This window comes from Arachis ipaensis, chromosome B8, assembly GCF_059453495.1.
Source record: "Arachis ipaensis isolate K30076 ecotype BB chromosome B8, ASM5945349v1, whole genome shotgun sequence".
Lineage (NCBI taxonomy): Eukaryota > Viridiplantae > Streptophyta > Magnoliopsida > Fabales > Fabaceae > Arachis > Arachis ipaensis.
Window position 1 is genome coordinate 129,914,448 of NC_142443.1, and position 24,581 is coordinate 129,939,028.

The 24,581-nt window shown below is 30.7% G+C and overlaps 2 protein-coding genes and 1 non-coding gene across 4 annotated transcripts; all 3 read right to left on the reverse strand.

Annotated features, from left to right (window-relative positions):
* Positions 1-3,827: 3,827 nt before the first annotated feature.
* On the reverse strand, positions 3,828-7,213 carry LOC107613902 (proline-rich family protein). The gene is made up of 3 exons (XM_016316093.3): positions 6,773-7,213; positions 4,894-5,028; positions 3,828-4,369 (listed from the first exon to the last, which is right to left on the reverse strand). The coding sequence occupies exons 1-3, from the start codon at positions 6,953-6,955 to the stop codon at positions 3,995-3,997; spliced, it is 693 nt and encodes a 230-aa protein (XP_016171579.1). The 5' UTR covers positions 6,956-7,213; the 3' UTR covers positions 3,828-3,994.
* A 2,414-nt stretch (positions 7,214-9,627) lies between these two features.
* Positions 9,628-14,032, reverse strand: LOC107611575 (putative choline kinase 2). 2 transcript variants are annotated; one of them, XM_021109823.2, is made up of 9 exons: positions 13,935-14,032; positions 13,310-13,777; positions 12,620-12,741; positions 12,319-12,514; positions 12,098-12,215; positions 11,871-11,918; positions 11,689-11,789; positions 10,672-10,795; positions 9,628-9,888 (listed from the first exon to the last, which is right to left on the reverse strand). In XM_021109823.2, exons 2-9 carry the CDS (start codon positions 13,676-13,678, stop codon positions 9,791-9,793), a joined length of 1,176 nt encoding a protein of 391 aa, XP_020965482.2. In that variant the 5' UTR covers positions 13,679-13,777; positions 13,935-14,032; the 3' UTR covers positions 9,628-9,790. The 2 variants fall into 2 exon arrangements, with proteins under 2 accessions (XP_020965482.2, XP_020965483.2); XM_021109824.2 differs by having other exon boundaries at positions 9,781-9,888; positions 10,667-10,795.
* Positions 14,033-23,702: 9,670 nt separating this feature from the next.
* On the reverse strand, positions 23,703-23,810 carry LOC148549846 (small nucleolar RNA R71). The gene has a single exon (XR_015897291.1). It is a non-coding gene; the product is annotated as a small nucleolar RNA R71 (small nucleolar RNA).
* Positions 23,811-24,581: the final 771 nt, after the last annotated feature.

The window sequence follows — 24,581 nt, forward strand, 5'->3', positions numbered from 1 at the left end:
TCAGCATCACTGCCTTTAAAGCATTAGGATGATGCTTTTCTATCTGCCACTTATATCATTAATCGATTACCATCTTCCAATACCTCTAATAAGTCCCTTTTTGTACTGTTGCATCACAAATTGGCTGATTATTCTTTCTTGAAAGTTTTCAGTTGTGCTTGCTATCCTTCTTTTAAACCTTATACACATAATAAATTGGAATTTAAATCCCAACAATGTGTGTTCTTAGGTTATACTCCAAATCATTAAGGATATAAGTGTATGGATGCTAGTGGTAAGATCTTTATTAGTAGACATGTTTTGTTTGATGAGTTTATATTTCCTAATTCTTCTATGTTTGTCCACAATACTACCTCACCTACCAAAATTCAATATCCTCATACTGTTTTGCCAATTCCCTCATCTTTTGTTAATGATACTCCTCACCATGCCACTTCCACAGATTCTTCTAATTCTTCCCTTTCAAGTTCTGCTTCACCAACCCCATCTCTTCCAGTGCCATCCACTTCTTCCTTACATATACATGGGACCCCCTCTTTAGAGCCTTTTTCTCTCAATGCACAACCTATTTCTCAACATCCTACACCTATACCAATTTCTAGTATTCTGGTTCAGCTTCCTCATCCCCCAAAACCAAATTCTCATCCTATGCAAATTCGGTCAAATAGTGGTATCTCTAAGCCTAAATTAAATTCTACTATTGTTAATACTTCATCATTTATTGATTATTATGAAAATGTTCCTAAAACTGTTACTACTGTCTTAAAATTTGAACACTGAAAACGAATGCCATGAAAGAAGAATTGCATACTCTTTCCAAAAATCAAACACGGAATTTAGTTATTCCACTCCCATCCACTAAAATTATTGGTTGTAGATGGGTGTATGCTATTAAACGACATCCAGATGATCGGATCTTGAAATATAAAACAAGGCTTGTTGCCAAAGGCAACCATCAAATCGAAGGAATCGATTTTGATTAGGTGTTTGCACCTGTCATTAAGGCTGCGACTATAAGAGTAATTCTGACTTTGGCACTCACTCACAAATGGATAATTCGACAATTTGATTTTAACAACGCATTCTTAAATGGTGATTTATCTGAGTTGGTTTATATGCAACAACCTCTGGGCTTTGAATCTTCCAACTCTGATCAAGTCTACAAATTAAATTGAGCTCTATATGGCTTGAGACTTTGTAGATATGATATTGTTTTCTTCATTTACTGTTTCAATAAAATATCCATTCTTATGGATATTTTTAAGACTCAACAAGTTCCTTTCAGACTTTGTAGATAATAACACATTATCTATAATGAGTTTTGTTCCTCCAATAAACAAAATAATAGCTCTTTAGAGCCATTAATAATTTTACCTATACCAATAATGATAGCAATACAGCCAATACTTGCCTCTTCATGTACAAGGTTGATAAAATAATTTTACTTTTGAGAATAGTTCATATACATACATTATCCACAAGACAAATGTTTTATCTTGTACCTTCACCATTTTCTTCACAAGAAATGATAAACAACATATGAAAATACAATTCAATGTATGATTTATCTTTGAAATTAATTTTCTTTTGAAATTTATAACTCAATTATTTTATATGTAATGAGTTAAATCATATTCTTACTTACATAGTTATTTTATTTATTGTACACATATTATAATAGCACAAATTTATATATTGATTCTTTGAAACTTACATAAAAAGATATATTTAAAATTAAATACATTCAAATATAAATAAGTAAAAGCATACATTAATATATTGAAAATCAAACATACAATAAAGAAATAAAGTATTCAACATTTTTATTATTGATCAGATGATGAATATTTAATTCAGCATCTACAAAAAATCAGACAAATCATAATTTGTAGAGAATCTTTTAAAATAAAATTAGTTTCTATCTTTTTCTCATTATCTTTTAAAAATGTTTGGTAAAATTCAACTAAGTGCTTTGGCATACCACAACAATGCGTTCAATGACCTTTTATCATCATAACAATGACATCTGATTTCTATATTATTATTGTGTCCATTTTTTTCTTTATTATCTCACTTTTTGTAGGATCTTTTATTATTAAAGAATATTTTCTTCTTTCTTTTATCATGTTTATTACTAAAATAGTGACCTTTATCATTTTTTGGATTACAATGTGTCACATTCACTTCGCAGAATGGAGTAGAACTACAGGGGCGAGCTTTATAATTTTTCATGAGCAATTATTATTCTCTTTTATCACAAGAAGACATGCAATTAATTTAGAATATTTTGTAAATCCCTTCTCTTGATATTGCTACTGTAAGAGCATATTCGAGGCATGAAAGGTCAAAATGTTTTCTTCAATATATCTTTATCAGTAATATTTTTTCCATACAATTTTAATTGTGAAGTTATTTTTGAACATTGCAAAATTATGTTCAACAATGGATTTAAAATTCTGTAATTGCAAATGTAACCATTCATATCGGATATTTGAAAAAATTACCGATTTTTTATGATAATACCTTTTTTCTAGACTGTTCTATAGTTCTACTGAATTTTTTATAATAAGATATTTATTTTTCAATCGTTTGTCAAAATGACGACGAAAGAAACTCATTGTTGTAGCGTGATCCTTTAGCATTATATTATTATTTGCTTAATGGCATTACCGAGACTCACTGAGTCAAAGTGAATTTCAACATCTACGATCATGATAAATATTTTTTTTCTAGAAATATGAAGTGGTACAAATTTTAAACTAGAAATATTTTAGATAATTAAAAATTTTTACCTTAAAAGTCTTTGTGCTGATAACGTGTTATGAAATTAAGATGGATAAATAGAAATAGAACTAGAAAATTATAAGAGAGAATAAGAAAACTTTGTTATTAGTTCTCAATATGTATCACTCAATATAACAACACATTCATATTAATATTGCATACATAATATTCTTTTCAAAAGAGTTAAAGGACTACTTGAGATGCCAATGAGTTATAATTCAAATGGCACAGTCTTCTCATACTCAATTAAGAGGTTGCGGGTTCGAGTCTCTTATCTTTTGATTTAAAAAAAAGGACTACTTGAGATAAGCCATGCGGGTTCTTTGCTATGTGTTATTTTTTGTGTTGAAAAATATTTTTTTTAGAATTTATTTATAGATGAAGGTTTTGAATGAAATAATAGTATAGGATACTATTTATCTAAACCACTTTCTAATTAGTAGAAATACATTAGAAAAATCTATACTCATTAATTGATAATGTTTCATACTCCATTATGAATGATAATACTTCATGATATAACATTTAAAATAATAATATTTCATAATTAATATATATATATATTTGTTAATCCTTTATCAATGACTATAATTTGCATGGCCTCTTAACCGTCTCCAATGCCCCTATTTTTTCTCCTTTTAATTTGATTTATTTTGAATTTTTCTAGCATTTATTTCATTTTTTTTTTTTGGCTAAAAACAGATTTAGAATTTTAGTTGTTTAGGAAAATTGCAATTTTGTAAAATGAGCCTGTTTTAAAAACTCTTGGAATTTACAAATATGATCTTACTATAGTTGACTATTTGGTTTGTCAAAATTAAGTTAAATAAATGGTTAGTGATAACCATGATAATTTAATGTATCTCTACCAATCAACTTCAAACGTGTTATAGAAGATAAAGAACCCCTTATTTGAAAGGTGGCTAGAAATTACCAGGATTTAGTTGAGATTTAGCTAGAAATCACTTATTTTCCTAATATTTTTCTTTTAATTTAAATTCAAATCTTAGATATAAGTATACTTTCAGCTGGTACACACTCAATTACTAGCTAAATTCATTTCAATACATCATTAACATATAGTCAAGTATACAATGAGTCAATAAGCGACAAGGTCAAATACTTAAAAAAAAAATTATTGGCAGAAAATACAGCGCTCTGATATATTTTTTTTCTTTGCAACAAAAGGAATGATATAAGTTCAATCACCCTATGACACAGTGTTCTCACTTGAGGACTCTTTTAGAACTTCAGGTTCAACCTGAACTTCAGAAAATACTTCTGGCGAACTTTCAGGTTGGACAGGTTCTGATGGCGATGATACTTCAATCTTGGCAGGTGCCGATGCTTGAACACTTTCCGGTGGCTTGAACTTGTTGATGTAGTAACTAAGTGATGGTCCAGAGTATTGCAGTGTCTGCACCTGTGGTGGACTATTCTTACCAACTTGGAGCAATATGGATGATGCTGCAGCAACTGAAATCAGGGCAAGGCCTGCAGCAATTGCTGCTGTGTTTTCGGCTCCGTCAGAAGAAGAGCCTGCATTTCCTGAACTTATTGCACTTTCTGCCACATAAACTGCTGGCTGGAATAGATTATTTGAGTATTAGACAAAAATCTTACCCCCAAGAAAGGTGTTATCATGCATATTACTTTCTGATACATATTTTTTATTTTGTATTTTTTTTTCCCAGAATACAAAGGGTGTTTTTTATGAAATTAAGTCTTATGCACTGCATGTTCTTCCAATGGCCGACATACATGCCACATCATTCTAGCAAATAAATTAGATAGTAAACATCCAAACTGGCCCCTAAACAAATTAGACGGGATTTCTAATTGATTCAATTAAGGATTAGAATGTCAAAATTGGAATTAAGAAAAATAAATAAATAAAACATTAAATCCCAGCAAACCTTGAAACTGAATCTAATATCAAACTGCATAGCTACAGTCACCTCAATCATAATATCTTAATATTCTAGCTGGCTTTTCTACATGTTACACGCTCCCCAGATCGAAATACATTAAAACTTAAAAAACAAAATGGGTTAATTATGTAATTCGACATCCCAAGCAAACTAATATATATGTGTGAGAAACACTAACCTCAACAGAATATATGTTTGTCTGCCCAGCAGTGTCCTTCTCAACATAGCCAGTCCAGCCTTGCTTCCGAGGAGGGTACGTACCCACTACTCTAGTCTTCTCCCCTGCTAACCATTCCATACTGACCTTTCCAACCTGAATCAAGATTAACCGAAGAATAGCAGTTTATTTACATGTTTAGCAATATCTTATGCAGCTACTTACTAAATCTTGGATACTACAATATACGTGAGAAAGACAAAAGGTTGGTGCTAGTAAGTAAAAGTAAAGAGATAGGCATGATCAGAAATTTAGAATGTCAAATAAAGGATAAAATGGTAAAATGCTTAGAAACACATTAAACTTTAGATGAAACTCAACCAAGCACACTTTCAGTAAACATGAACGAGCTTGATTGGAAACCCATTGCAAACAAGGTGAAGTTTATCATAGCAAAAATATCAAGAACATAATTTCGGATTTTAATAAACACTATGGATGCCCTGTCACACTTAGAACAAAAATTGTCCATTCAAAGGCCAAACAGAGTATACAATTCACAGATAGGCAACTAGAAAAATAGCCAGGATAAATTATGCTCATGAACATATCAAAACTTCTGAGGAATTGCATTTTGCAAACCTTTAAAACTTCTCATTCACATTGTTCAGCGCAGAAATTTCTCATTTGTGAGTGAAATATTTGTTCATAGAATTATTTTGAAGAGTAAATTACGGTTAACCATCAGTTGGTTTAACCGCTTTCTGCTCATCCCCCTGGGGTGTCTCTAAAACTCATCTCATTTCTAGTATGATGGTATCATGGTCCTTAGTGAAAATTAGCAATTTCTACAAGACAAAGGATGATGTGAACAACACATAACTTCATCTGAAACCATCCTGCCTAGTCCATTAGTTTCATGTTTTACCTTAATTTATGGCAAGGAAACCAAATATGGACCCAGAACAAAACCAAATATAGTGGCTGCAAAACTGTATGCTCAAGATCATGTAGGTTTTTCTTTATTTTATCATTCTATCTTACTCTTCTGTTCATTCTAGCATCAACTTTTTCTCTACAATCACTTTCTCAGTGCTGCTCTATAAAGAATCTGAACTAGCGCGTAAATTAACAAACCGGATGTTGTGAATTGTGAATGGACTCTACATTTCACCATCAGAAGAGTGTAACATGTATAAACTTAAGAAAGATAACAGTATAAATAGCAACGCCATCACGTCCAATCCTTGGATGTTGTGTATGCAACATGTTTCGTGGCAAACTCCTTACCCACTTAATGATTAACTCCAATGGAGCTAGGGATAGTCACTGGCTATCGGTTCGCAGATACCCGATGATCAACACCTAGTAGATCCCAAAAAAGGGGCTAAAGAAAAAAGCAAGAGCATTATGTGAACCGAGTTGAAGTTTTCCTCTCTCTGAAATTCTATATTCTCTGTATTCTACTTGTCCTTTACCTTCTAAATTGCATACTCACCATCAGAAGAGTGTAATTACTCCCTTACCTTCTAAATTGCACACACAGTCACACACACACTCGTTTCCTCATCATATTTTCCATTCACAATCAAACAAACACTCACTATTCTCTGATTTCTATTCTCTATAATCGTTTTCTCTCTGATTCAATAATTCTGTTCCATCAATCCTTCTCAGTTTTGAGTTACCTACATCCACACACAGATTCCACTAATTCATCCTAATTCCAGTTCTGATTTCTCAACCTTGTTACACATGATTCTATGGGCGGAAGTATTATTTGTAATCAATAACTGAAAATTGGAGTGGAAATTTTGTACTTAGGGTATAATTAATCTTGACCTCATCTAATATGAACATATTTGAAAGAAAGTGGCAAGTTGGAATAAAAGGAACTCACTTCCTTATCAGGAGCACACTCTTCATCATTGCAATCAGAGTCATCAGATGAAGAAGCTCTCACTATGAACAAGCAAGAACTTCGCCTGTGATAAGCTCTTTGGTTCTTCAAAGAGAAGAAGCTTCTGGCAGCAGAAAACGTGCACGTGTTTGCAGCAACATTTGCTTGCAATGCAGAAGCCATAGGTGTGGTTAAAAGCCAAACCAATTGAATAGAGTTATTATATAAGAATATTTTGTTTCTGAAAAAATGAAGTGAAATTTGGGGATAGTTTTGTTTGGTAGGGATTTGAATGAGAGAAAGGGGGAATTGTTGGGTGGGAGTGAAGGAAGCAAGGTGGAAGGAGTACAAAGCACAGGATTGAGGATTAGTGTCTGGTGGTCGAGCTTTGTTTATAGAGATCCTTTGACTGTGGGCATCCTTGCATCACACTTGTTAAAATGACAAGCATATAATTGGTAAAATCAAAATATATATTCAGACTCGACCTTTAGAAAAAATAATAAAAATCTAGATTTTAACTAAAATTGAAATAGTAAATTAAAATACTAAAAAAAATAAAAAATAAAAAATGAGATTGTAATATGTAACGTAATTTAAATTATTATCTAAGAGATCATGAGTTTGAGTCTTCTTATCTTTAATAAAAAAATTATAAAATCATATCATTTAATAAAAATTTAAAGGATACCTTCCGAAAATTTTTTAAAATACTTTTAATATTAAATTTTTTTCGTAAATTTTTTTTATTAAAGACTGATATGTGACAGTGTTAAGCTTCCTTTAATAATTTGTTGTTATTCAATGAATTACTTCATGTATAAGATGAGATTTAAATTTCTGATACTCGAGTATATTAGTGAGTTAATAATTAGACTAACTCAATTTAATTAAATGTATATTAAAAATATAAATATACATTAAAAATAAATTAAATTATATATATTTATATACAAATATATTAGTTATTGATTTTAGTGTAAGACACCAAAAAAGTGTACGTATAATATTTGAGAAATGCTAGGGGCCAGCAACTTTTGTGATTTTAGCCATCAAATAGTCATCAATGATGGTTTTAATGGTGTGAGATTGGTGTGAGAATTCATCAAATGGCTCACTTTCCTTTGCTGGTTACGTGCTGGCCAAAATTTAACAAAGTTGCTGGCCCTAGACTTTTCCATAATATTTTTAATATTTTAAATACTTTTCAATTATACCCTTGATCGTTAATAATGTTACGCAAATTTTCACGTGTTAGTGACACATCATCTTAGAATTACCACATTGTATGATGTTTCAAAAGGTAATGTAATTAAACATATTAAAAGTTTGGAACATCACAAGAAAAATTGAAACCAAAAAACTTAAGAATAAAATTAAAATAAAATATAAATATTAAAGACAAAATTAATATTCACTTTTAACAAATTGTTTAAAATAAAAATTATATTGATAAAACATTTAAAACATATAATTTTTTATAAAATTTATTAATAAATATTTGATTTTGGTAAGTAATTAACCGTCGTATATTCTCATTTGTAAATTTCTTCTATTATTCTCTTAGGATTTGAGAATTCAAGTCCCTTGATTCATTTATCGCTCTGTTGGTTTACGTTGATGAGATAGTTTTGACAAGGAACAACAAATCTGAAATCAAATGGGTCAAATAGTACCTTAATGATCTCTTTAAAATTAAAAATTTGAACAAGTTTAAATTCTTCTTTGGATTTAAAGTGACTCGGTCTTTCAAGTATATAGTAGCATGAATAAAGTGAAGCTCCTTTTCCTTCTTTGAACTTTTTATCCCTCTCTGTAACTACATACTTTCACATCTAGTGATGCACCTCAATTGAACTTCAACCTACATTCTCTCTTCTCTCCTTGCTTTCCATTGCATTCTTCATAAATTCAATAATTTTTATATATATTTAAAAATTCTATATAAATAAGTTATTTTGTAATTAAGTTTAATAAAATTTTTTCCTTCTTGTCTATTTCTCCTTTCTTTTTCAATTAGTTCTTATTGTGCCAATAAACTATTAACTTAACTTAGTTACAACAATAATTTGATCATATAAAATTACCGATATATATATATATATAAAAGAGAACATTAAAGATCTGTTAAAAATCTTCTTCTATTACACTCACTTTGATTTTTAAAAAGAAATTAAAAGAGAATATGACAATTGCTTTTGCTTGCACATACTTATTTTTCCTTTATGTATGCTACTTTTGTATTATAGTTGTAGTCTGTAGAGGTGAAAGAAAAGATATTCTGTAAATGTTTGTTAGTTGGACATGTTTATTTTTAAACATTGGTGTCAAAATACATATTTTAATTTGTCAATGTATTTCTAAGGTAAGCACTACTACGTGCCTGCTTTAAACTTTTTTGAACATAAAATAAGGATGCTCTCTCTATTAAATCTGCTTCTGAGGTGATCAGTTCACACAGACTAAATTTTTGGAATTATTTTATGCTTTTTCAAATTTAATTTTTTATCTAATTTGTTTATGTTTCTTACAGAAAAATTCCTTAATACATTTACACTCTTTAGAAAATATTATTAGATGACCATTAATAAAATTATTTGCTTATATTTAAGTTGTTAACCATCAACACTCAATTTTGTTAACCATTAACACTCAATCTACTTCATATCATTATTGTGTTTCTATTTTACTGCACGATTGAAAACCCTAGGGTTTGAAAAAATAAACATCTTTTATTAATATTTTAGGCGATATTAAATAAAGATGAAAAATAACATTAAAATATTTAAAATTAAATATAAATAAAAATAAAATTTTTTAAATACAAAATTAATATTCATCCAAAATAGCAGGGACAAAAATAATACTTGTCCAATACAAAAATAAACAGACTTACAGAAAAGAATCAAATAATATCCAAACAATTTTTAGGAAAAGTACTAATGCAAAAATACATATGAGGGCTCATAAAATTTGTCCCTTCTACAATGTATATCATCACTTATGATGAGGGCTCTGTTATTTTGACTTGTTAACACTAAACATTTTCTTCAACTTTCCAAGTCCATTTGATTTTTTTGTTGGGGTTGCTTTCATAGTTGGCGTTAATGCTTCCTCTGAAAATAAAAAAAGAAAACAATATGTGCAACCAATCATCATAATATCTCAATATTCAAGCTATGTGAGTAATATAAAACGACATTGCTTATTCATCTAATATCCACCAAATTATTCCTAGATATAATTATTCGTGAATCTCTTTTCATCAGATTAAACTTTTGATATACAAGATAATTTTTTATAATAAAAAAATTTAGAAAAAAGAACAATCTCTGATTTTTTGATTTGTTGACATTTAAGTCTTTGAAAATTTTAAAATATATTTAAATTCCTAACATTTTTAAAATTGGGACACATTGATCCTTAATTTTTTGGGGTCTAATTTGTCTCATTTTAAAAACTCTCTCACGTGTGCATTCGTATCAACCATAAGTGTCACATTTGATTTTTCCATTGGATCTGTTAGATCTAAGTATGAGAGATCGATATGTCCAGATTTTGAAAATATTAGAAACTTAAATATATTTTCAAATTTTCGAGTACTTAAATAGTTAAATGTTTACGAATCAAAAGTCAAGGACTTTTTTGTCCTTTTCTCAAAATTTAAAATTTTTTCAAACGCCCAAAAAAATTATAGTATCATAATTAGGTGACCTCTTTTAATTTCTATCCTTAAAAATTAAATATAATACACAATAAGTCACCAAAAAGAAAAAATATAATACACAATAATGTTTAGAAATCATTAGTTCTTGTCTTTATTCTTCTAGTATTAGAAGGATAAATGAATCAACTTGCATACCACCCTTAGAAAGTAAAAATTGAGTGAAGTACCTTACCTTTAGCAGATAAATCATGGGATGATGCAGGAGAACTCATAAGGTATTGTTTCCTCAACCAATAGTCTTGAAACCGTTGATTTGCATATTCTTTATAGTCAAAGTCAATACTATTTACATGCTCCTGCAAACACAAAAGAATAATTTAGTATACTTGAAGTTTCTTTAGTATGTTAAAAGACAAAACATAAAAGTGTCTAATTAGAGAGTTAATTTTTTGTAAAGTAACAATTAGGTTTTTGAATATTTTGATTTTGAATAAATTAGTCTCTAAAAAAATATCAATTTAATCTTTCACGAAAGCAATATTTCAACAACTAAAATCTAACGGTGGTGTTTATATATACTGTTAATTACTCTGACATATCTATCTATGAAAGATAGTAATGTAAATAACAATTTTTGGAGTAAAAATAGAATTTGTGATAAATAGAGAACAGTTGATAAAGGATATATAAAAACTCAAAAGATAATAAATGTTTCAATGTCCAAAATTATATCGTTTTTCTGCTCATGTGATAGTAACGAGACATGCACCACTGTAAATAATGAAATACATGGACAATTCAGTTTGGTTTCGCACTATTTATTGACAGAAGGACATACATTTCTACCATTTGTTATCTTAGAAGACCTAATTGATATTTTTTTCTTCAAAGACAAATTAGTCCAAGATCAACATCTTGGAAGATCAAATTGTCATTTTACTCTAATTTTTTTAGTTAATATCCATTAATCTTTTTAAATTTTGAACTACTATAAATTTTAACTCCAAATTCTAAACTTTAAAAAAAAAACAAATGAAGATTAAAAGATTTGTTAACGTTATTTAATTAAAAGTTAATTTTACATATTTATATTTTAGATAAAAAATGTATTCCAAGATAGGATCACAAATTTTTTTCATGATAACTCGTAATTTTCTTAATGAAAAGTGTATTTAAACTTTTTGGAACCTTCATCAATTAAGTGCATGAAAAGCATAAAATATTAATTAAGAAGAAAAAGTGGCGATACCGAAATTATTCCCCAAAATCCCCAGAATAGATGATTTGCAAGTGTAAAGTTCTCAATATCATCAAGTAGTTGCTCCACTTTGCTATCAATTTGTTCTTCACCTGAGTTCAACTCCAATAATATCATAATTGTATCATATGTTATATGGCTAGTTGATTATTTATTGTTTAATTAAAGTTTACCTGAAGATCTCAAATACGTTTCAACGAATAATCTACGTTCTTCCAAATCTATTAAAAAAACAAATAATTAAAATTATTATTCGTAAATCATAATAGATATTTTTGAAAAAAAATTTTTTATTATATCTACATAAAAAATTAGTGATTAAATTTATCATTCGTATAGAATATATATTAAAATAAAAAATATATTAAAAATAAATTAAATAACACATAAAACAACATACCAGGATATTTACTGTAATCAAGAATATGAGGGGTTTCTGTATGATAGTTTGCAGCCATCTCACAAAAGTGGTTTGCTATATCATATGCTATAGGATTATAACTTGCATATTCATAATCCTAGACAAAATAAATAAATAAGAATATTTTTTAATTATCTTTTTATAATGTGCTGTTTAGTAGGAATTTTTTTTACATGAATTTTCATAAAAGTTGAACTTACTATTAAAGTCAAGGATTTGGTCTCTTCATCAATCATTATGTTACCATATTGTAGATCATTGTGGCAAAACCCTATTTTTTGGTGAGTAGTTGATAATCTCTCTTCCAAAAGTGAAATTTCGTTGTCCATTGCATCCAAATGAAACATTTTAACTTCTTCAGGGGAAGCTAGTTTCCTTGCTTCAACAAGCCACTTCCTAAATTATTGAAAAAAAAATATATTTTTCAAAATAATGAAAGTTTGATGATGTGATTTTTTCCTTCCCTTTGTTTTAGTATTTTATGTATAATTAATTACATACCGCAATACATCCCAAAGGTGAACCTTCTTTGGTCCTGGCATGTTAAGATCATGGAACTCTTTCATCTTGATAGCTATAAGAGCAGAAATAGATGGATCTCGTAGATCTGATGCTAATAATGTCTGTTCAATCCACAACATATATTATTGTATATATTTAGCATATTAATTTCATAGATAAGATAGTCCATACTTAACACATTAAATATAATTAATACAGTAATTAAGATACATCAATCTTCTTTAAAGTGAAAAAGTTAATAAAATAAGATAGTAGTAAGGTAGCATTTGAAAGAGAGACAGAGACCGAAATAAGTCTTAGTATTGTATTTGGTGTAAATTTGCACAAAGAATAAAATTAAAATTAATTAATTGAAATGAAAGTATTTTAAGTATACAAAAAGTTTCAGTCATCGTCTTTAAAAATTTCAATCCCTGTATCTTCACTTTTTAGAAGTACCACTTTTTAGAAGTACTGAAATACTGGAATTAATATCAGGACTAACAAACATGATACTAAATCTCAATCTTCCAATTTTTATCCTATTATCTCAAAACAAACGCTACCTAAGTGATTAGTCACAAGAATTCACATGTAATAAAAGTTACAAATTCAATAGTGATTAATTCTTACTTTATTCCTTTATCAATATTTTTTACTGGAAAGAATTTTTTTTTAATTAAAATTTACCCGGGCATTGATGAATTCTTCAATTCGGCCATTTGCAAACCTGCCAAGCAAACGAGGGCCATATCCAGATTTGGATATGCATTCGAATGCTCGAATCTCATCATCTCGGTTAAAGAAAATTTCGGTGCCCTCGCCATACATTCTAACGAGAACCCTTTGTGAAGTTTCCCCAGTTGGTGTTTGCCATTTGACTTTGAAAACCTCATTTGTCATTGCCCCTTTCAGATTGATAACCTCCATTGCATTTGGGTCAAGTACATTCTTCCATTTACTTGCCAATGATTTCAATATTTCTTTTGCCTCTCTAGGAAGATAATCTACCTTGTTTATAGGGCTTTTCGCATAAAAATCTTCATTTGTTGCTCCCATTGCTAATCTTTATAAACTTTTACAATTCTTTTAATTTCAAAAGGTAAAAAAGGTGCGTGCTATTAATCTTTATAGAACGTACGATTCCAATATGAAGCCCTATTTGAGCATGAAAAAATAAATAAATAAATATTATTAATATAATCAAGGACAACAATAATGATAATTTTCTAATGTTGATATAGTAACCTCATTAACAAGCATCTACATATGAAGTTATTATTGCAACATTTCAATTAATTCAAAACAAACTAACCTGGAGGAATAACTTGCTAGGGCAATGTTATGATAGTCAATGGTCAATGGTTGATGACCAACGACCAATGACCTCGTTGTTGATGAAGAGAGAAAACGTGATGAGAAAGATTTTGTTAATTTTGAAAGGTACTGGGTATGTATATATATGGTGATCTTAACTACCAAGAATAAAATGCCAAAAATTGTGGGATTGAGATGGACCACACCAGCTTACTTCTGATATCAATTGTTAAAATTAGATGCTACTAAAAAAGATTATTAATTTGACGATTGATGTTTTATGAAAAATAAAGAACATCGCTTCTATAAATAGATTTCACTAAACTATTATTGGAATTTTTTCTTTTACATTTGACTTTATTAATTTGATTCATAAAAAATTTGTAGAGCTTTTATTATTATTGTAACTTGACAAAGTCACAAACTCATAATATCTACAATAGTTTATCACTACAAAAAAAATATGTCTTGTTATCATGCTTGTCAAATTGCCATAAAGTTAAAAAAAATATACATGATAGATAGCATATAGGTGTCACGTTTTTTTTAGTCTCTCTTACTATTTTATAAAGATAAATTCATATGTTTTATGGTTACTTTTTTTTAGCCAACTAGTCAACTACTGTACTCCACTTATTTTTAGATTGTTCATACTTCATACTATTCAAACCACGAAAAGAAGCAAAAACAAATATCTTATAGTTTATTAAACTATTCTGTTCAACATTATCATAAAAAATAAGTTACATCTATTATCAACAAAATATTAAATACAATTGTACAATCTAATAATATCACCCTCAAAATAATACATAAGACCTAATGACACCAATAATATCCTACATGAGGCACAATAATAATAGTATCTATTATCATGTATGCTATATATTAAAATTTCTTCATCGTCTATTGAATATTTTCTTATTGTTTCGCTTCATGTTACATTTATTGGTACGTTGATTTTATGTCATTCAGTGCTATTTACCTACCCATACAACTCTTGTAACTAAACTTTTTATATATAGCCTATGTATTTATTACTTCTCTCCACATATTTAATGAATTAATGTGCATTATAAACTGTTGTCTAATATTCTATTTTCTTTTTATTTATTTTTGTCATTTCCATGATTTTCAACAACTATTCTTACTTCGTACTAACCATTCTCATTCTAGATTAATACGTACTAATATTTAAATAAAAATATTGATCGACTTTAATAAATATAAACTTTAATAATACATATCAAGCAAGATAATAAAAAAGTATTAATAGATTTTAATAAATATAAAATATATTAATAAATAAATAAATAAATAATTTTTTTACATATAACTTAAAATGATAAATATAAACTCTTTTATTTTTAAATAAATAAATATAACTTGTATAATCGTATAAAAACAATAAATATTGTTTATTCATTGTCAATTATTATGTCGTAAATTTTTTATAATATTAAAAAATTTATATTAAAATGTTATTTTTAATTTAAAAATATAAAATATGAAAAAATTAAATTTTATTTTATATTACTTAAAAAATAATTAAATTGTTTCATTTAAAAAGTTAAAAACATATTAAGTGACTAACTTTGTTAAAATGATAATTGCTCAGTACGTTTGTTTGTTTGTTAATTTAGACGTACTATGTAAATTATATTTATCTCAGTCAGCATTTATTTTTTATTTATTTATTTTTTAATTTTATGTTACTATATATACAAAAATATTTTTATAAATAATTATATTTTTATAACAAAAATATTCTTTTTCAATAATAATTAAAATTAAAATCAAACCATCAAATTATTTCAAAAAAAATTTAATTTAAGATATGTATTTGAAACTTTTGATAATGTTTGTTTGAGTCTTGGTAAACCGGTCAAATCCTAAACCTCTAGCCTAGAAAGATGTCTGGTCCTGATATGAAATTGGTTAAATTGTTATTTTCATATTTGTTTATTTTTAATTATAATTTCTAATACTCCTTGTGCAAAACACTACCTTTTGTATGTATTCCTGTTGTCTTGCTCATTTGTTTTGTGCATGAAAATTTACTCGTGAAAAAATAAATACATAAATCTGATTTTTTGTACGTATTTAACATGTTTTATAATGATGAGTAAAACAACTAATGTATGCAAACTTGAAAAGAACGAAGGAAGTGAGTGAAAAGCTTGGCCAACCCATTTTCTTGCATGAATTGATAGTGTTGTTGAATGAAGTAACACAATTTTGCCAAATGGAATCCTTGCAACCCATTTTGCTTGTAGCTCAGCAATGGGGAATACCGAATCCTACCCATAGGTTATTATAATTAATTATCCTTAATTTTGAGATTAAATATGTTAATATCATTCTATATAATGAAATTTAGGTTGAAAATAATGAATTTGATTGGGCTAAACTAACTCAGATAGATTTTAGTTACCAAAAAGACTTCGTCATGTAGCACGATTGTAACACCCTATCATATAGAGCTTTATGTTTAAGCGGTAAAACAGAGGTTGTGTGGTATTACGACCTCTAAAATGAAATATGTACATAACAATAGTTGAAGGAATTTAATAATCAAGGAGCCTTGAAGAAAAGTTTAAGCAAAATCGTGAAAAGAAAAGCGTATCGCGTGAAGTCAAGGCCGACCGGAGAATATGTACATACATACATATATAAGTATATACCAAAATATCTCAACATATATAAAGTAAACACCTAATTCTCCAAAAAACCTCATTAAACATAAGTTATACATATACATAGGAGAGTCTATAAACATAAATACATAACCAACAGTCTAAAATATAACATCCCAAAGCTAAACTTTGCTTGCTCAGAAACTCCAGACGCCTAGTGATGTGTCTCTCGACCTGCATCTGAAAAATGACAACATATATATGGAATGAGAACTGGAGATTCTCAGCATGGTAAAAGTGTCCACATACATAAGATATAAGGTCCCGGAAAAGCCAAAAGCGATCCTAAAACTCCGACATTCAGATTTAAAACTTAAAGTTATAATTTAAAACCATAAATAAGATAGGTTATCTAAGGCATTTAGGCTCTAATCCAATTCTAACTTAACCTTTCAATTCTCACTTTCCTCCAATCCTCCAAAACTCCGATGGAACTGCCCTCGTCACTCCTCCGCCAAACAAGGGGCCTCTCAGTTGAACAGACATACAATGCAAATAAGAAAAACACAGATAGAAAACAGATACAACAAGTAGAAGAAAACAATGCTTCGAGAGCTGAATTAAATAAATTCAAACTCAAGCATTCGGTTTCAGCCTTTACTGATTTAATTGCTGAAAATGAAAGGCTGAATGAGAAAATTAACAATCTTAATGAAGACTTAGCAAAATTTGTTCAAGGTTCGCAAAATCTTGACAAATACTTGCTTATTAAAGATCCAGCTTTAAAAAATCAGGACTTGGATTCAAAGAGGAAAGCAAATCTGTTTTCAAACTAATATTTCAAAAATCTGAAGCTTCCTCTTCCAAGATCGTTAAGCCAAAAATTTCAAGCAAGCCTCAAAATTCAGCAAAGGAGAAACATTGCTATAAATGCAATAGAAATGGTCATGTTCCTTAACAATGCTTTATCTTTCTAAAATCTTTTGATAATGATAACAAATTATATAAAGTTGCTCATGATTCCAATGCACTTGGGCAACCAAGAAGATTTCAGATAAGAGGATCCAAATGGATTTGGGTATCTAAGGTTAGTTGAAGAACATGCAGGTTTGCCTTACATCCAAGAAAAAATCTGACATTTGGTATCTTGATAGTGGATGTTCAAGGCATATGACTGGAAAGAGGACTTTCTTCATCAAACTCAACAGGTATGATGGAGGATTTGTCACTTTCGGAGATAATGGTAAAGGCAAAATTGTAAACATTGTAAAATTAGCGAAGAAATAATCAATAAATTAAATTTTAATAAAAGAATTAGAAATGTAAATTTTATAGTAAAATAGGATAGAGATAATTAAAATAAGAATTTTGACACTAATTTCAAATAATTTGGCCCAAGATTGGGCTGAACGGGTCGAACCGGGCGAATCGAGCCTAAAATGGGCCTAATGCCCAATTCAGCCCCATAACACTTAATGAACACAGCTTCCCCTTCCTCCTTTCTCTTCATTCACACTGCAAACCTATTGGGAAAGGGAAGAAGAACTCAAAACCCTTGAATCCAATTCCAACCACTGTAACTTTCCGCTCCGAACTCCGATCGTCGCATCGTTTGCGACCATGCGACCATCGCGTCGAGCTCTATGAATCTATCGAAATAATTTCATAGGTAAGCCTCACTTTTACTCCAGTTATTCTACCTCTTTGATTTTTGAAAATTGTGAGTATACATGTTGAGAATTTGTTGACTTTGGTACTTTAGGTTCGATCTAGCTTGCAAGAATTGTTGGGCTTGGTTCGTTTGGTTCATGGGTACGGTAAGAGTTCTCAACCATAGTGAATTCATTGATTTAGTGTGTGGGTATTGAATTTTGTATATGGATATGTAAAAAATGCATTAGGTATATATATATTGAAGCTTGAATTGTGGGCATTGGAGGCTTGGTGGAGGATTGGGAGTCAATACTTTGGTGATTTTAGACCTTTAGGGCTGTGTTTGGCTTTGGTGGGTTTCCTTGGGTAATACGTGAAAATCGGCCAAGGTATGGTTTAGGTTTCTCGTATTTAATATATAATGTTCTGTGAAAACTTAGGCTAGACAACCATAGGATAAGAATGAATGCATGTGCATGTTAAATTGAATAGTGCCTTGATGATAATTGTGAATTAGGTTGAGAGTTGGTTGTTGTTTGATATTGGGTATGGAAATAGAATGTTAAAGGATGCGTTAATGACGATTGACAAGTTGTTGGTAATGGTTTTGCATAGATAATGAATTATTGATGATTTTGTCGATATAATTGTGAAGCCCATGTACTAGAATTGTTTAAGATTGGAGTTTAATTGGTAGTGGAAGGATGTGGAGTGATGTTGCTGTGATATTGTATGAGTTGGTGCTGAATTATGGATGGAAGTTGATTTTTATAGGTGACTTGATAAAAATTGAGGTTTGCGATTTTGTGTAAAACGAATTTTTGGCCGAATTTCGGTGAGCCATAACTCGGCTTCCGGACCCCCAAATTATTTCAAACCTATTTCAAATGAAAATTGGTCCCTGAAATTTACACCGTTTGAAGAACGAATGAAAAATATTTTAAAACGAAAAAGTTATGAGCGTCGGAAGTTTGGTACTAAAAAGTGAAATTCTGCAACTTAAACTTTTTCTGGTTCTACATAACCCGCGTATGCGACCACCACACGCGACGCGGCCATTCCATTCGGGTTGGGCGTTTCGCGTACGCGGGGTGGTGCATGCGTATTTGAGCAAAGGATTTTAAGGGGGTTGCGTACGTGACCACATGCACGCAACGCGACCAATCCCTACGGGTTGGGCATCTCGCGTACACGAGCAAGGTGTGTGCGTACACAAACCATGAATTTGAGGGGTTGCATACACAATCACTTGCAAGCGACGCAACCAACCCATTCGGGTTGGGTATCTCGTTTACGCAAGCAAGAGGATGCGTATGCGAGTGATGAGCGGATAATTTATACGCTTTTTGGCATTTTTTTTACATAGTTTTTAGTATGATTTAGTTAGTTTTTAGTATATTTTTATTAGTTTTTAATTAAAAATCACATTTCTGGACTTTACTATGAGTTTGTGTGTTTTTCTGTGATTTCAGGTATTTTCTGGCTGAAATTGAGGGACTTGAGCAAAAATCAGATTCAGAGGTTGAAGAAGGACTGCAGATGCTGTTGGATTCTGACCTCCCTGCACTCAAAGTGGATTTTCTGGAGCTACAGGAGTCCAAATGGTGCGCTCTTAATTGCGTTGGAAAGTAGCCATCCAGGGCTTTCTAGAAATATATAATAGTCCATACTTTGCTTGAGTTTAGACAACGCAAACTGGCGTTCAACGCCAGCTCTCTGCCCTATTCTGGAGTTAAATGCCAGAAACAGGTTGCAAAGTAGAGTTAAATGCCAGAAACACGTTATAAACTGGCGTTTAACTCCAAGGAAGACCTCTATACATGAAAGCTTTAATGCTCAGCCCAAGCACACACCAAGTGGGCCCGGAAGTGGATTTCTGCATCATTTACTCATTTCTGTAAACCCTAGTAACTAGTTTAGTATATATAGGACTTTTTACTATTGTATTTACATCTTTGGATTGTCTTTTGATATTTTGATCACGTTTTTTGGGGGGGGGGGGGGTTGGCCATTCGGCCATGCCTAGACCTTGTTCTTATGTTTTTTCAACGGTAGAGTTTCTACACACCATAGATTAAGGTGTGGAGCTCTGCTGTTCCTTGAGTATTAATGCAAAGTACTATTATTTTTCTATTCAATTCAAGCTTATTCCTATTCTAAGATATTCATTCGTACCCAAGAACATGATGAATGTGATGATTATGTGACGCTCATCACCATTCTCACCTATGAACGCGTGCTTGACAACCACTTCCGTTCTACATGAAGACGAGACAGAATGAGTATCTCTTAGATATCTAATATAGGGGACCGAGTCCGAGATATTAGAGTCTTCGTGGTATAAGTTAGAACCCATGGATGGCCATTCCTGATATTCGGAAAGTCTAAACCTTGTCTGTGGTATTCCGAGTAGGATCTGGGAAGGGATGGCTGTGACGAGCTTCAAACTCGCGAGTGCTGGGCATAGTGATAGATGCAAAAGGATAGTAAATCCTATTCCAGTATGATCGAGAACCGACAGATGATTAGCCATGCAGTGACAGCGCATTGGACCATTTTCACAGAGAGGACGGGATGTAGCCATTGACAACGGTGATGCCCAACATACAGCTTGCCATGGAAAGGAGTATGAAGGATTGGATGAAAGCAGTGGGAAAGCAGAGATTCAGGAGGAATTAAGCAACTCTATACGCTTATCTGAAATTTTCACCAATGAATTACATAAGTATCTCTATCTTTATTTTACGTTTTATTTATCTGTTAATTATTAAATCTCCACAATCAATTGAATCTACCTGACTGAGATTTACAAGGTGACCATAGCTTGCTTCAAGCCGACAATCTCCGTGGGATCGACCCTTACTCACGTAAGGTTTATTACTTGGACGACCCAGTGCACTTGCTGGTTAGTTGTGCGAAGTTGTGACAAAGTGTGTGAATTACGTTCCGAGCACCAAGTTTTTGGCGCCGTTGTTAAGGATCACAATTTCGTGCACCAAGTTTTTGGCGCCGTTGCCGGGGATTGTTCGAGTTTGGACAACTGACAGTTCATCGTGTTGCTCAAATTAGGTAATTTTATTTTAATTTTAAGCTTTTTTTGTTTTTATTATTTTTATTTTTGAAAAATTTTCAAAAAAAAAAAATTTAATTTATGTTCTTCAGAATTTTTAAGAATAAATTCTAGAGTTTCATGAAGCATGTTGAAGCCTGGCTGGCTGTAAAGCCATGTCTAATTCATTTGGACTGGAGTTTCCACTTATCACATAGAATGAAGTTGGATGAAGTATCCGCTGTTGTATGTCTGATTTGTATCTGCTGAAGCTTGGTTGGCCCTTGGCCATGTCTAGTGTTTTGGACCGGAGCTTTCAATGAAAGCTTGGCTGGCTAGTAAGCCATGTCTAATTCCTGGACTGGAGCTTTAGACTAACATTGCAAGATTCCTGGAATTCCTATTAAAAATTTTGAAATCCTTATTTTGATTTTTCCAAAAAATTTTCGAAAAATACCAAAAATTTTAATAAAATCATAAAACCAAAAAAATAATTTTGTGTTTCTTGTTTGAGTCTTGTGTCAAAATTGTAAGTTTGGTGTCAATTGCATGTTTATCTATTTCTTGCATTTTTCGAAAATCCATGCATTGCATTCTTCATGATCTTCAAGTTGTTCTTGGTAAATCTTCTTGTTTGATCTTTAAAATTTCTTGTTTTGTGTCTTTCCTTATTTTTCATATGCATTTTCAATATATTAGTGTCTAAAAATTAAAAATTTCTAAGTTTGGTGTCTTGCATGTTTTTCTTTTCTTAAAAATTTTCAAAAATATGTTCTTGATGTTCATCTTGACATTCGAAGTGTTCTTGGTGTTCATCTTGACATTCATAGTGTTCTTGCATGCATTGTGTTTTTATCCAAAATTTTCATGCATTGAGTCTTTTTGATGTTTTTCTATCTCATCATTAAAAATTCAAAAATCAAAAAAATATCTTTCCCTTTTTCTCTCATAAATTTTCGAAAATTTGAGTTGACTTTTTCAAAACTTTTTAAAATTTAGTTGTTTCTTATGAGTCAAATCAAATTTTCAATTTAAAAATTCTATCTTTTTCAAATCTTTTTCAAAAATCAAATCTTTTTCGTTTTTCTTTTATAAATTTTGAAAATTTCAAATTGATTTTCAAAATCCTTTTCTTATTTTTATCTCATATTTTCGAAATTAATGCTAACAATTAATGTGATTGATTCAAAATTTTTAAGTTTGTTACTTGCCTAGTAAGAAAGTTTCAATCTTTAAACTTTAGAATCATATCTTTTTAGTTTCTTGTTAGTCAAGTAATCAACTTTGATTTCAAAAATCAAATCTTTTTAAATTTCTTTTTCAAATCTTTTTCAAATTAAGTTTCAATCACATCTTTTTCAAAATCAATTTCAAAATCTTTTTTAACTTCTTTTCTAACCTCTTATCTTTCAAAAATTGATTTTCAAATCTTTTTCAATTAACTACTTGACTTTTTGTTTGATTTTAAAAGTCTACTATTTCAATCACATCTTTTTCAAATCTACCTAACTAATTCTCTCTCTAATTTTCGAAAATCACCTTCCTCTTTTTCAAAATTTCTTTTTAATTAACTGTTTGTTTTAAATTTTAATCTGATTTAATTTTATTTTTCTTTCTTAATTTTTGAATTTTTAACTTTAATTTTAAAAATCAAAACAAAAATATTTTTCTTTTCTTTTCAATTATTTTTGAAAATTCTTCTCTCTCATCTCCTTCTAATTATTTATTCATCTACTAACACTTCTCTTCCACCCAAGAATTTGAACCCACTCTTCCCCTCTGTGTTTGGATTCTTATCTTTTCCTTCCTCTATTCTTCTCTTCTTAATACTTACATAAGGAATCTTTATACTGTGACATAGAGGATTCCTCTTCTTTTCTGTTTTCTTCTTTTTCATATGAGCAGGAACAAGGATAAGAACATTCTTGTTGAAGCTGATCCTGAACCTGAAAGGACTCTGAAGAGGAAGCTAAGGGAAGCTAAAGCACAACTCCCTGGAGAAAATCTGACAGAAATTTTCGAAAAAGAAGGAGACATGGCCAAAAATAATAACAATGCAAGGAAGATGCTTGGTGACTTTACTGCACCAAATTCTAATTTACATGGAAGAAGCATCTCAATTCCTGCAATTGGAGCAAACAATTTTGAGTTAAAGCCTCAATTAGTTTCTCTGAGGCAACAGAACTGCAAGTTTCATGGACTTCCATCAGAAGATCCTTTTCAGTTCTTAACTGAATTCTTGCAGATCTGTAATACTGTTAAGACCAATGGGGTTGACTCCGAGGTCTACAGGCTTATGCTTTTCCCGTTTGCTGTAAGAGACAGAGCTAGAATATGGTTGGACTCTCAACCTAAAGACAGCCTGAACTCTTGGGATAAGCTGGTCACGGCTTTCTTAGCCAAGTTCTTTCCTCCTCAAAAGCTTAGCAAGCTTAGAGTGGATGTTCAAACCTTCAAACAGAAAGAAGGTGAATCCCTCTATAAAGCTTGGGAGAGATACAAAGAACTGACTAAAAAGTGTCCTTCTGACATGCTTTCAGAATGGACCATCCTGGATATATTCTATGATGGTCTGTCTGAATTATCTAAAATTTCATTGGACCATTCTGCAGGTGGATCTATTCACCTAAAGAAAATGCCTGCAGAAGCTCAAGAACTCATTGACATGGTTGCAAATAACCAGTTCGTGTACACTTCTGAAAGGAATCATGTGAGTAATGGGACGCCTCAGAGGAAGGAAGCTCTTGAAATTGATACTCTGAATGCCATATTGGCTCAGAATAAAATATTGACTCAACAAGTCAATATGATCTCTCAGAGTCTGAATGGATTGAAGGAATCATCCAACAGTACTATAGAGGCATCTTCTGAAGAAGAAGCTTATGATCCTGAGAACCCTGCAATAGCAGAGGTGAATTACATGGGTGAACCCTATGGAAACACCTATAATCCCTCATGGAGAAATTATCTAAATTTCTCATGGAAGGATCAACAAAAGCCTCAACAAGGCTTTAATAATGGTGGAAGAAACAGGTTTAGCAATAGCAAACCTTTCCCATCATCCACTCAGCAACAGACAGAGAATTCTGAGCAGAATCTATCTAGCTTAGCAAATATAGTCTCTGATCTATCTAAGGCCACTGTAAGTTTCATGAATGAAACAAGGTCCTCCATTAGAAATTTGGAGGCACAAGTGGGCCAGCTGAGTAAAAGGGTCACTGAAACTCCTCCTAGGACTCTCCCAAGCAATACAGAAGAAAATCCAAAGAGAGAGTGCAAAGCCATTGATTTGACCATCATGGTCGAA

What these genes read in the sequence shown, in the direction of transcription:
- LOC107613902 (XM_016316093.3), bottom strand. Translation starts at nt 6,955, where the DNA reads ATGGCTTCTGCATTGCAAGCAAATGTTGCTGCAAACACGTGCACGTTT. An exon ending in AGTGTGCTCCTGATAAGGAA is followed by an intron (nt 5,029 to 6,772) that starts GTGAGTTCCTTT and finishes ATCTTGATTCAG; the next exon opens with GTTGGAAAGGTCAGTATGGA. An exon ending in CAAACATATATTCTGTTGAG is followed by an intron (nt 4,370 to 4,893) that starts GTTAGTGTTTCT and finishes AATCTATTCCAG; the next exon opens with CCAGCAGTTTATGTGGCAGA.
- LOC107611575 (XM_021109823.2), bottom strand. Translation starts at nt 13,678, where the DNA reads ATGGGAGCAACAAATGAAGATTTTTATGCGAAAAGCCCTATAAACAAG. An exon ending in AAGAATTCATCAATGCCCGG is followed by an intron (nt 12,742 to 13,309) that starts GTAAATTTTAAT and finishes TGGATTGAACAG; the next exon opens with ACATTATTAGCATCAGATCT. An exon ending in TGATTACAGTAAATATCCTG is followed by an intron (nt 11,919 to 12,097) that starts GTATGTTGTTTT and finishes TTTTTTTAATAG; the next exon opens with ATTTGGAAGAACGTAGATTA.